This window comes from Rutilus rutilus (assembly GCF_951802725.1).
Source record: "Rutilus rutilus genome assembly, chromosome: 7".
Lineage (NCBI taxonomy): Eukaryota > Metazoa > Chordata > Actinopteri > Cypriniformes > Leuciscidae > Rutilus > Rutilus rutilus.
In genome coordinates, this window is record NC_140221.1 from 24,249,177 (window position 1) to 24,263,180 (window position 14,004).

General features: G+C 36.1%; 1 protein-coding gene across 1 annotated transcript in view; it reads right to left on the reverse strand.

Annotated features, from left to right (window-relative positions):
* Positions 1-14,004, reverse strand: part of fras1 (Fraser extracellular matrix complex subunit 1) — a 123,177-nt gene that overhangs the window by 51,842 nt on the left and 57,331 nt on the right. The window contains exons 15-23 of the mRNA XM_084414332.1: positions 13,487-13,630; positions 12,492-12,632; positions 11,759-11,899; positions 10,260-10,427; positions 7,188-7,328; positions 6,923-7,066; positions 5,483-5,638; positions 3,793-3,939; positions 2,813-2,959 (exon numbers count right to left, since the gene is read on the reverse strand). Coding sequence (XP_084270458.1) covers positions 2,813-2,959; positions 3,793-3,939; positions 5,483-5,638; positions 6,923-7,066; positions 7,188-7,328; positions 10,260-10,427; positions 11,759-11,899; positions 12,492-12,632; positions 13,487-13,630 — 1,329 coding nt within the window. The remainder of the gene's footprint in view (positions 1-2,812; positions 2,960-3,792; positions 3,940-5,482; positions 5,639-6,922; positions 7,067-7,187; positions 7,329-10,259; positions 10,428-11,758; positions 11,900-12,491; positions 12,633-13,486; positions 13,631-14,004) is intronic.

A 14,004-nucleotide genomic window follows, 5' to 3' on the forward strand; every position in this document is an offset into this window, starting at 1 on the left:
ATAAAGCAATATGCCAAGAGAGACTAGACTGTATGTTACAGTGGGGTGTTTAAACACCCCTTGAAGTTGTGACGTAGCAGAAACGGTGACAACTTTTCTTTCATTTATTCTGTACAATGAATAAACAAATTGCCCGCCAAGTAATATAGTTCATTAGTTTATCTGTGTCGAGATAGCAACTTACATAGAAAGTGTAATCACAGCTGTGCATCAACTACCATTTAACAACAGCTTTAACACAGCTCGTCCAATCAGAATGGACCATCTTTTTATAAGCATTTCATAAGGTAGGTTTTATTTAAATTTAAGGTTCAATTATCTGCAAAACCAAGCTTGAATAGTATCTGTACAAAAAAGAAATATGAAGGATTTCAATACACCGCTTGACTTACAATGAGAAAGATAAGAGACAATATTTCAGCTCTCAAATCATCCATTAAAGAGAGCACTAGCCGACCATTTGATAACTCACAACCAGACCTCCGCTCTCTAAATCAGCAAAGCTCATTAAAAAGCCCCATCACGCACTTTCTGTCATCGCTCAATCTATATAATCTCATCATCTCTCCCCTCATTCAATGAAACCATCCTCCCAGCCAAAACTTTTCAAACATTAATCTGAAAAGAACAGTGGCTAACTTCATTTAACACTACATCCAATTCAAATCTCAGTGATGTCCATAATTAACTTCAACTCAACTTAAGCTTCAACTCAAAAGCAGCTCATTTGTCCATATGTCATTTAGACTGAGTTGTTGTTTCACATACCTATCCATAAAGACACCAACAACAATGATGTCCAGCATTATTGATGTGCTCCCTCCAAATATTGTCAAGGTAACCTTCATTCACTGTACTGCAGGGGTAAACAGCATCACATCTCACACATTCGTACCCCCTCTGTTATTGTCCCTCTTTCTGATTCACTCTCCCTCATTCAAAAACACACATCTCAAGGGACAAAAAAATAATCTGTCTCCTTTTGATCTTCTCTGTAAATCCCATCAAAACAAAATAAAGCTCTCAATGTGTGGGTATATGTTCCACACCCAAATCCCAAACCACATCGTATTAGGATTTGAACACACTCCACACAAAAAATTTTTTTTTTCTTTTTTTTTTTTCTATTCTTCTTTTTCCTCACCATTCCTTGGTCTCCTGTGCCCCCCTTTACTCTCCAACCCTTTCTCCCTCCCTCCCTCCCCCCGACAAGATCATGACAGGACCACATGGCCAACGGGTCTATAGACCAAAATGGGACTGGATAATATATGATGCCTGGCTTTTAAAAGCACATACCTTACAACTAAAACTGATGGTCACTTTTAAACGTTTTATATCCAAGCGCAGGCAGAGACATGACCGGGTCATGTGCCAATGATCCGGAAGGTCCGGCCAATGTGTTTTGACATCTTGGAGTGGACGGTGCATGTCCACATTCCACTGGAATGTTCATAATACAGCAGGAAATCGATTTAACCAGGCAATAGCCATCTTAATTCCCCATCCCTCCCATTTTCATTTCCATCTTTTCTTTTTTGCTTTTCTCCTCTATCTATCCCCACCTACAGTATATCCCTTATTCTCTGTATATGCCTCTTTTTTATATATATATTTATTTATTGATATAATTTTTTTATTATATATATTTTTTTTTTTTACAGTAAATAATAAATGATAGCAATAACATCGTACACTTGCTACTTTACAATACTAAACATTCTGGATGGGGAGGTATACAATGTGTCCGTATGTATGTGTAGAAATATATATTGTTCATCCATATTGCTTTCTGTTTTATGTTGTTTATATGTTTGTTTATTTGTTTGCTCATTTGCCTCTTCTCGTATTATGCATTTTTTTCTTGTTTGTTGTCGACAAGCTTATTTGTCTGATGCTTGCTTTTTCAACATCTATATTTGTCTGTATTTGTTTTTTGCTGTTGTTTTCTTTATGTACTTATCTGTATTGTATTGTTTGCTTAATTAAGAAAAAAAAAAAAAAAATTTTGAACACACTCACGAATATTAACAAATATCTTCTCTGAAATTAAATGAATTATTCATTTAATTAGACTACTGTCTTCTTGAAATTTACTTGACCTTAATTATTAGATATTAAAATACATTCTCTTTAGCCCAACTGTTCTGTGCATTTTATGGATGTATGTTAGTTATAATAGACTGACAGAGTATGTAGGATGTTTCTTCAAGGCTGGAATACACTATACAACTTTCAACATCTGAACAGTTTTTAAAACAATGGGCATCATGCACTTTCCGACTTTGTACATGGTTACAGAAAAAAACTGGGCATCGTACACTAAATGACTGAGGATCACATAGTACTAGACTTTCATGTTGTTCCAAACACAACACACTCACAGAGAAACATGGTCCTTGTTGCTAGGAGACGCATGAAAAATGAAAACAATACGTGTTCTGAAATCTGCTCAAAATATCAAAAAATTTTTTATTTCCTCTAGCTGGATGGAATCATAGTCTGAAGCTAAGAAATCTCAAATCCAACTTTCTGAGAAAACATTGTGTAGTGTATTCCAGCCTTTATGAGATTAATGTTCAATGCCTACAAAAGAAGAAACAGGCACTTAACAGTTTTGGAGCAGCAAGGCAAAAATAACGGGTGATACAACAAACATACAAATCAAAGAATAAAATCAAAATACCTGTCTCATGGACAAGTAAAACTAATAGTTTAGTTTAACACATTTTAAAATGGCTGAATATATCAGGATGTAAAAGTTTCTAGTCTAAATGAATATTTCTCTGAGATCATTTGATGTATGGCTCACCTCTGCATGTGCGTGTGGTGGTGTTCAGGTAGTACTGATGAGCACAGCTCTCATACTGACACTCGCCAAACAGAAGCACTTTAGCAGGATCTCTACACGATGAACACACACCCGCCATCTCACAGCTCAGACACTGAGTGTCACACACTGAAACACACACAATAATCATTTCATCAATACATAATCCTGTATCATATGTAATATGTCTCTAAATTATCAACATAATTAAAACTTTGCTGAAAAACCTCTTGTACACAATCTCCTACATATCTTCTGTCATATGATTGATAGTTTATACTGTTTTAGCATGTAAAAGTTCCTCTTACTGATACAGTTGCCTTACTGAATTTTATACAATTAAATGCAAGAATAACTTTCATATTTTTCGCAATATTATTGGAAAAAACAACAACTTGGGTTAACTTGATTGTCCATGCATCATTATTATTATTATTTTATTTTAAATGTATGTAAATACATTGTATGCAAATATGATACATCAGGCTTTTGAGGAATGTTTATTTGTACATTTCACGATCTTCGTTATATTGCATTATACTGTATGTTTGGCCCCCACAACAAAAACTACAAAATCATAAAACTAAGCATTTATTTATTATCTTGCTAAGACAAAATATTGGGAGATATGGAGTGACAACTGTTATTTATTTGCATTTTATCTAAGCAGTCTACTGTACGGTTATGAATTGATTTACATCACCAGCTATCAGAATTTCATCTTACTTTTTGGCCATATGAAATATCAGCAACTGCACCAAATTGCATATTTTTGCTCAGTTTGAGCCGTTGAATAAAATGTTCCTCCTCGGGTACGAGATTCAATCATACTTTATCATACTATATGAGCCATAAAGCCTGATGTATCAAATATGATTATCAAACACATATGCACACTTTTTACTATGGATGGATGGATGGATGGACGCACTATAAAAAACTATAAGTAAAGATGCACTTACTTTGGCACACCCTGTTTTCATCAGCGTAATATCCGGTTGGACAGCGAGGGCTGCAGAGACCCGATGGGGCCAAAACATCAGGCGCCAAACAGGAAGTACAGGTGAGAGGACCGTCCCCACTGCACTCCTCACAGGAAGAGTGACATTCTGGAGAACACAGGCACAGGACAATAACAACGATGACCAAACAATTAGGACAGTAAGTATGAAGATGAGATAATTATATATCAAATATCTTTTAGCTTTGGAAATAGAAAGTAATGGGATGAAAAAGGCTTTATTTACGCCTTCCATTGTGTAAATGAATTATTAATTAACTTACTGTTAATAGCATGTAATACTACACTGTAAACTGCTGTCAGACTCAGTTTTAGCAGATAATAATGATCAAACTCTTAGAATCTTAGAAAATAGTGCAAAACTTGTATCGGATAACCTTGACATTTTAATGAGCGCTGTTGCCAAGGATATTCACATTCCACAACAGTATTATAAAAACAGTAGATATATAAAAGCAATACTGTTGACATCCAGCAGAAATATCCATTCAAATATGACATTCAGTCTGCTGTCAACTTGACATATCACCTTCAAAGAGCGCACAGACTTGCTAATGCTAGGTGCAAGTAATTTCCATTAATGGTCTATTGTCTTTAATGCACATAGAGCCAATTCAGACATACACACACTAACGTACTGTATAAACACACTTGTGCACATGCACGCTCCCTTTGTATCACGCAAAAGCCAGGCAATTAAAAAAGGTCATAATGGTTTATAGATCACATCAGCATCTTAAAAGATTTTGCATTAAAGCCGAGCACTACATCGCACTCCCTAATAAAAACAAATGCACCGTCTCATCTACACTGTCAGCAGAGGAGCCACTTTCAAAGCATCACAGGTAATTGCATCAGGGTTATGAAAACAGAGGCTCTGGCTATATTACATTGAGAGATCACGTAGAATGACAAACCTGTGCATAAAGAGGATGCTGGCATTGAGATTAGACACTGCGTGACTAATGATGCTCATTCTACATAATGAAACTCATGCTGGAAATAAAGCAGCACATGGTTTTCTCAGAGGAAGACAGTTAGATGATGTTAAAAGATGTGATGAATTATCATTGTAGATGCAGATTAGGGCTCAACATAAGCATATTGTGACAATCTTGTCACCATGGTTGCGATATAGCAATTATAGTTATGTAAAAAAGAAAAAAACAGGAAAAGATGTGCATAATCAGTTAATAAAAAAGGACAGTGAAGCTCCATTCTCCATTTTATTTATTCATATAGATGTACTAGATATCAATTCACACAAGTAATTTGTTAATTGTAACCTACAAATAACTAGAAATGATTTGATACTGTACATTAATCTTAGGTTTTCGGCACCACATCTCGCATATTTGCCATCACAAATTCATTGCAAATGACGTTTTCCCTATACATTATTAGCAGAATTGTATTCAAAAAGGTTTTTTCAATTATATTATAATATGAATTTAATAGGAGACCTTACAATAAGTCTTACTAACAAAAATGATGCGTGCTATTGCTCGATCTGATATTGTTTTGCATAAATATGCAGTGAATCATGTGTAGCCTGATAAAAACTGCATCTGGTTCTGGGAATATACTTTATTTTTTGCTCTAAATTCACTTTCTTTCTCATTTTAACTTACTTTTGCAGGCTCCGTGCCACCGATAGTATTTGAGTGGGCACTGTGGTACACAGCGATGTCCCAGCAGCAGCATCCTGGGAACCTTACACCACAAACAAACAGAGCCAGAGCCTGACTGCAGGTCTGCCACACACCGCTGGCATCCCTCCTCACACTCTGACAGAGAAACAAAGAGACAGACAGCGTATATTATAGTGACGCATATCCAGTAGAACATCCCGAACTGAGGAGAGGAAATGGAGGAAAAAAAGATTGTATCTTAACAATGTTGTAAAGGTGTAAAAGTAAACACTCTTTTATCTGTATATCCTCTCTCACTCCTAATCAGCTGTGGGAGTTGACTGGCTTCATTGCCATGAGGGCACTGATAATAAAGAGATGCATATCAGCCAATGAAATCCTCTGTTGGCTTATTTCTCAGCCTGATTGATAATATCGGTACAAATTCTTTAAATTATACGCATAGAGTTCAGGCTTTACTGATTCATGTAGCAAGATCTAAACAGAGTTTGTGCAAAGTTTCTGAGGAAAAGCAATAACTCAACCATTAAAAGCACTGCTCTAACCTTATCCACATAAAAATATGAGGTATGACAAACTGAAATAAAAAAAGCAGGTAATAAAATAATATATAAAGGCCTGGTTTCACAGACAGAGTTTAGATTAAGCCAGGATTAGGTATTTTTTATAAACATGCCTTAGAAAAAAAACATTACTGGTGTGCATCTTGAGAGAAAACAATGTCACTGACATATTTTAAGATATTTTCAGCTTTCAGTTAAAACAGCTCAAACATGCATTTTAGTCTGGAACTAGACTTAAGCCTTGTCTGTGAAACCAGAGGAAAGAGGGGTGTTTTTTGTCCTCTCTTGAGCTTTAGAGAATACTTTTTTATGGCAACAAAATGTAGTATGTAGAAGTATGTAGAAGTCAAATGTAACAAAAGTCAAATGTAATCCAATTAAATAATTTCTAATTTATTGATAAATACTCTATATCAAAATCTGTTCTTTCTACAGTATTTCCCAACTGTGTTTGTGCCTATTTTGACTAATAGACACATTTATCTTTTAGTGAAGAAGAGCACTTTCACTGCTTACTGCTTTCTATTTGTTTTCTCATGTTTACTGCACAAAACCTCTTCTCTTTATGAGACAGACTGGTACTTCAACCACATTTTATTAAATACCAAATAACAGGGTAACAGAATTGACTAGTTTCATGAATCAAACTGGCTCAAAGCACATTTGCCCATTTCCATGCTCTTGGCATTGACTTTACAACAAAACCTGACGTGCCCTTTGAACAACAAATCCTCCCTTGAAGGCAAATTGTGCTCACTTGACACCTTAAACCTGGGCAGGTGCAATGACTTGAGATCAAAGGTGGCACTTGGAAGCATGTTTTGGTGATGGTCTGGGAAGATTGATTTTCACTCACCAATGCAGTAGCCCACAACATTTGGATATTGGCCCTCAGGGCAGCTGGTTCGACAGTAGCCGTTATGGAGACTGGCGTGGGCTGGACAGGCAGAACAGTCAGCCTGAGACGGGCCCGTACACTCCTTACATGATGGATGACAGGCTGAAGGGAGAGAAAATAATGAGCACAACATTAGATTCATAAAAGAATCCATTGAACATATTAATCCACAGGGAAATGGGTTTCTTTTGTGTGAAGGAACAGACTAACATCCATAACAAACCTTGGCAAGAACGGTCCTGAACATGGAAACCATGAGAACATTTATCGAGACACTCCTCCTGGTGAAGGATACTGGGTCGTACACAGGAAGTACAATTATGGAAACTTCCACCAGTGCAGCCTGAACATGAGGTGTGACATTCTGAAAGAGTAAAGGAGGGAGAAAGTGATTGTTTTACGTGAAATATTGGTAACACACTGAAACTACGGATCGGAAACCACAAAGACTTGCTTCACTAAGTAGTCAAATTACCCTTAAATAATATTGATAAATAATATTGGGCAGTCGTCCATGAGGGGCTGTCGCTTTACTCTAGTCTTTTTATTTGTTTATTTTGTGTGTTTAACTTTAAGTTGAAGGTTCGCCGGTTCCCACCTCCTTCTTCCCTGAACTACAAGCGGCTGTGCCATCAGAGGAATAAAAAAATCAAAAGTTTTGAATTTAAAACAAAATTATGTACATGTAAAATATTGACAGAAATAAAACATTTACAGGTGTGCATTCCCACATCTACTTATTAACTTAAGTTATCACTAAGTTAGTGAGCCAACTTCATCACAGGGCTTAGGACTGCTGTTTTGTAGACACAATGCTCAATCTGCCTTTAAGCTACATACAGTATGTAGAGAAAAGGCATTTCCTCTAAAAAGGCTGTCAGTCAGAGAGCTGAGCCATGTGCACACGGCTGAATGAAAGCAGTGGGCTCTAAAAAGAAAGCCTGTCACGGGTGTGAAGTCTGGACTCGTCTCCACTACTCTACCAGATTTAATGTGAGAGACGTTTGGTAGACACATGCAGACAACACACACCCAAACATAAATAATAACTGAAAAATACAAAGGCCCATGACAATCTTCTTGATTTGGAGTAAAGCCCTTAGGACACATGTGTCAACAGCCATGCTCCAATGTGACCAAAGTTGTCTGCTTGTCTTTAAATTATTTGTCTGTTCAGCCAGGTTTCACTGTCAATCAGAACAAAGGGTTTTATCTACCCCCATAATTCAGTACATTCCCCAAAGAAGAATAGTAGGTGTGCTAAATACTAACCCAGGTCATTTGTATTCTATTGAGTGAACTGGAGACAGGGCTAAGCTTTCTGTTAATGCAATTCTGAAACACAATAAACATGCCTAAAGGCCTCACATATTGATCATTTTTTCTTTTAAATCACATTTCAGCCCATGAGGTGTGTTCTGAAATGAAGCCAGAAAGATGGGAATGGTGCATCCATTTTGGAGGTTAGTGTTCACATGGTCTGAATCCTTTAATGCACTCTTAATCGATTTTTAAACGCACACCATAGTTTAAAAGTCTAAGACAGGATACTGTTTAATATGTGCTTGAATGCTGACCTTTACTTACACTTGCATGAACTATTTCTACTTTCATTAACGTGACATAAACAAACTACTGTATGAATAAACAGTGGCAACAACAAATTAAATTCAAATCATATGACAGCAATATCCATTGATTTTACTTATAATTAAAATACTTGTTGGATATTTTTATATTTCTTATTAAATAAACGCAACTTGATTTTATATTTTAATGCAAAAACATTGACACATTTTTAATTGTAACTTAAGTGTCCAATTACTTCTTGAATTTGCAGTGTATGAAAATGTCTGAATCAATCAATATTTCATGATATTACTAATTATTTCAATGCATGGATCTGTAAAACACCAATGAGTGCTATTAATAAAGGTATGGTTGCCCACACTAAATTGAATTTAAGATCTCATCATGCTATTGAGTCAGACTAACACACACACACACACACACACACACACACACACACACACACACACACACACACACACACACGCACACACAGAAAGTCTGCAGAGAGACTGACTTTAAAGGGATTTACAGATTGGAATTTCCTCTGCATGATATCTGATCCCATCAGCACACACACACACACACACACACACACACACACACACACACACAGGACAAGTAGCCCTGAGGAAGCTCAACATTTGTCTGAGCATGCTGGCTCAACACAAAGGTCTTCATTGAAGAAAGAGGCACTTGTCATTATTATAGTATTGAGCTTCATGACAGTGGACCCATTGAATGAATACCCCGCTGGCCACTCTCTCACTACCTTCAGTAACGTGCTTTAAAGCCAACTAAAAAATAACAATTGTGTTTTTTTTGGTTTTTTTTACAGCATTTATTAATCTTGGTTAATGTTCATTTCTACATATTAATATATTGCTAACATTTCAAGTTGTATAAATATTAAAGTATTATGAACAAAAATTGATTAGCAATGAATAACAGTATATTTATAAAGTAACATTAAACTAGTTTAATAAATGCTTAAATGATATGCTTCATGATACCAAATTCATTAAACAATTGAACCTCATAGTAAAGTGTTACCAATTAATTTAATTTAATATTTCATCATAAGCAATTTCATTCAGATACAATTGCAAAAGTTATTTGATCATATTCAGACAAATAAAAACTGCAGAACATTTCAGTTATGCACCGTGTTTGACACATACTGGAGCCAAAACTTCCCTGTGAAGCTCTCAGTATGTGGGAACATCATAAACACTGTGCAAAATTCAGACACCATTCAACATGACTGTAAAAGCAACTGTAAATGTTATTCAGTGCTATGGAAGTGAGGTATTGGTGGTACTAAGCCTGCAGTTCTTGATGAACATACAAAAAAAAATATGTTAACATTCTGTTTGTGTACATTTTTGTGTTCCTGTATGACGGTTCACAACAGAATGTCATTCTTAATCCTTTTTGGCAGGATTCGGTCAGGATTTGAATTTTTAATGAAAATCGTTTTCCAGAGGGTGTTTAACATCCTGTACAGCAGCCCTGGTGTATCGGGAATAAACTGCAGATCTTCAGTCATCAAGGATAAAGACATTGGGAATAGCTAGTGCAAACAACCTGCAGTGTGTCACTCAACACAACAGCGTTTATCTTGCCATCAGTTCATAATCAGTGAGCTACTGAGAATCAAATAACATAGCGTATGTGTCTTCATGTTTAGAGAAAAATATAAGGATATATCTTCTTTTTTACTCACCTCTGCAAGTCTGATCTGTGTCAAGGTAATGCTGTGGCCTGCAGGTAGACGTACAGGACCCGTGAGAGACATGTCCATTCTGAGGCTGCAGAACCTCTTCCTGTTTGACACACTGCAAGCAGTCTGAGGAGTCCGGACCCACACAGACCCTACAGGATACATGACACTCTGCATAGAGAAGGAAATGAGTTGAAAATAAAGTTCATATACACATGTGACACACTCTCTCTGACTTTAACTGACCTTAATTTATGCTAATTATATTAACTTTAGACAACCTAAACAGCCATTTCATGTTATACCTCATAAATATAATTAGACAATTTACACTTAATAGCTGCTTTTTCGAGGGGATCATGAGGTACACCCACTCAAGTTATGATTTCACACATGCATCCACACACATTTGTTTTTCTACCATGGTGGGGACTTTGTGCATTGACTTCTATTGTTTTTATACTGAGCTAATGATATTATCTATTTATCAGTTTTCATTAAGGCATTTTTAGTACACTACCATTCAAAAGTTTGGGATCAGTAGTAACAAAACAACAAAAAAAGAAAAACTCAGTAAAACAATAATAATACAAAACAGTAAAAATAGTAAAATTGTGAAATATAATTCAAAATGACTGTTTTCTATTTTTTTTACTGTGATAACAAAGTTGAATATTTAGCAGTCAGTGTCACATGATCCTTCAGAAATCATTTTAATATGCTTATTTGCTGCCCAAGAAACATTTTTAATCATTATCACAGTTGAAAAACGTTATGGAATCCCATGATACAGTGGGGTTTTTCCAGACTCTTTGTTAAACAAAGTTTAAAGAACAGCCTTTTGAAATAGAAATCTTTTGTAACTATAAATTACTTACCATTTTTATCAATTTAATGCATATTTGCAGAATAAAAATGTCAATTTATTTTGAAAAATCTTACTAACCCCAAACTTTTGAAAAGTAGTGTATATTTGTTATACTCTCTACAGCCTTATCAGCCTATATATATATATGTACATATATCCAGTCTACAACAAATACACTTCTATGAACAAGCAGTTTGAATCTCCACACAGAGCCAGAGTAGGTTATCTGTATTCAGGACACACACACACTCACCCGCAATGCAGTACTGATTGACACACCAGGGCAGGGGACAACTACACCTAAATGGCTACAAGTAACAGATAACCACTACAGAACAAAAAAACTCACTTCCCTTTCCTCACTACCTTATAATTGCATCTATCTATCTATCTATCTATCTATCTATCTATCTATCTATCTATCTATCTATCTATCTATCTATCTATCTATCTATCTATCTATCTATCTATCTATCTATCTATCTATCTAATCAAATCGTTGTTTAGTAATAACCTCAAACTCTTCAGGACAGCGCATCTATGATCTATCCTGTTTTATCATGACCCAGTTTCCACAACATCATGATGTTACAGTGGGAGTGGGAATATCAGAGTTGTATAAATGCAGTCGTACTGTGACAGTGTCCCTCTCTGGAGAACAGACCCTCTCCACAGGACTCCACACACTGGCCTTGGTTCAGGATGAGAGACTTTGAGCAGGAGGTGCAGTGAGACACAGCCGGCCCAGAGCAGGACGCACACGAGCTGTGGCAGGCTGGAAGAACAACAGAGGAATAGATCAGGACGGGGGATTTAGTAGACATCTCATGAGATGAGAGCAAAAATAACCAACCTGGACATTGTAACCTATTACCTTTCAGGAGCAATTTTATCAAGTCGGTTAATAAAAATGCAGCTTTAAATACTTTAAATTGCATATCTGTGGTTGTTTTGCTACTTCAGAATGTCTTTTCAGCACTCAACTGCAATCATTAGCAACCACAATCTATGCACTTTCATATGAGCTGGTTAAGTAGAAAAGCCTGCCAAAAAAGATACATGCAAATGGATTGTACACCACAGGATTATGATTGACAGGTTATTAATTTATCATTTTAAACCACATCATGCATAAAACTAACATGAAGACATGACAATTTTCTAACCCATGTGGTTTAGCTGAGAAAACTTAGGGAATACATTTCACGGGATTGACTCTAAATGAGAGGGAACCTTTCCAAAGAAGAAAATGGGTTTCAGAATGAATGTTTTTTTCAATTCGCTAGAAACAAGATTTATGCGTTGTTGGTTGCCAGTAAACCTACGTGGAGGTGTTGAACAAAATATAAAAACAGATAAATGTTCACCTCGGCAACTGCCATGGTCATCCTTGTAATACTGTGGTGGACATTGTGGTACACATTTCCCACGATGCAGTGCATGTTCAGACGGGCAGCTCATGCAGCTGGGGTTGTCAGGTTGACAGGTTGCACAGGAGGGGTCACAAGCTACAACAGGATAAAAAATATATTTCAAATATCAGATATATCGATATAAAACGAAGACACTGTTAAAATGATTTCAATAAAACAAGGATTATGAAGTATTTTTTGCAAGAAATGTCATGTTTAATGTGTTACTTGCTGTGTTTTTGTAAGTATTTCTGAGAGAAAATGATTTGAAAAGACATCTTACACCAAATATTTTTCAGTGTACAACCCCATATGACTAAAATATCCCAATCAAAATGAGAAACAACATTCATAACAGAACAAATTAATGCAGGAAAGCCTTACAATATATAAAGTGCTCAAACCACAAGCTATTTTTACCCATAGTCAGAACCCAAAAAAACTCACATCAACACAATTCTTTCTTATAATAAAACAGACAAGCTGAATATGTGACAGCTTAAGTTCGCCCACCGCAAAACAGACATTTAGAGTGTCATTCTGCATTTGCTGTAGTGTTGTCAGGGTGAAGCTGGAATGTATTTGAGGTGACATTTGTGAAGCAGGCTTTTGTCTCTATGTAGCAGGATATTATCATCAGCAGTGATAAGACAACGAATAAGGCCATTCAAGTCACAACAATATGACTAGCAAATGCTACATTAACCGAACACGAAAATCAAAATACTTCATATTTATAATTAAATTAAAATGAAATTCAAATAAAAATTACTGAGTGCACTGTAAGGCTGGAATACATTACACATACAAAAAAAACCCAAAAAACACTAGGCATTACTCTTTACTAATTGTTTAATTGAAACATATATTAAAATGTTTCATTCCATTACTGAGCAACACACAAACAAACCCACATAGAGTAACTAAGATATGAATTCTGCCCATCATACCATAGCAGTTGCCTTGACTAGCATAAAAGCCTGTTTCACAGTCTGAAACACAGAATCCGTCCTTCAGTAAGTGGGAGGAGTCTGAGCAGGTCAAACAATCCTGAGGCCCCGCCCCCTGGCATGATGAACAGGAGTCATGGCAACCTAAAGGAGAAAAAGTCAATAACTTTCAAATCAAAGTGAGTGAAGAAAACTAAACAAGACACACACACAAAACCAAACAGCATAAGCTGGATTTACAAGGTCACTTTATGTTCGGGTCTTGTGTTGGCTTTTCTGTGAGGAATAAAAGTGACTTTACTTTACTGTGAACACGTCAGTCAGACGAGAACAAAAGATGACCTTTCTGAGGGATCTTGTGAAGGGGGCACAAAAGACAAGAACACACTTGCATAATATAAACAAAGTCTCACGATTTGAAGGACAAACAGAAGCATACAGAAGTTTTTTCGGTAATGTATAAGAAAAGATATTTGCTTGGAAGAATACGTAACCTGAATATGAATAGTCAGGGCACT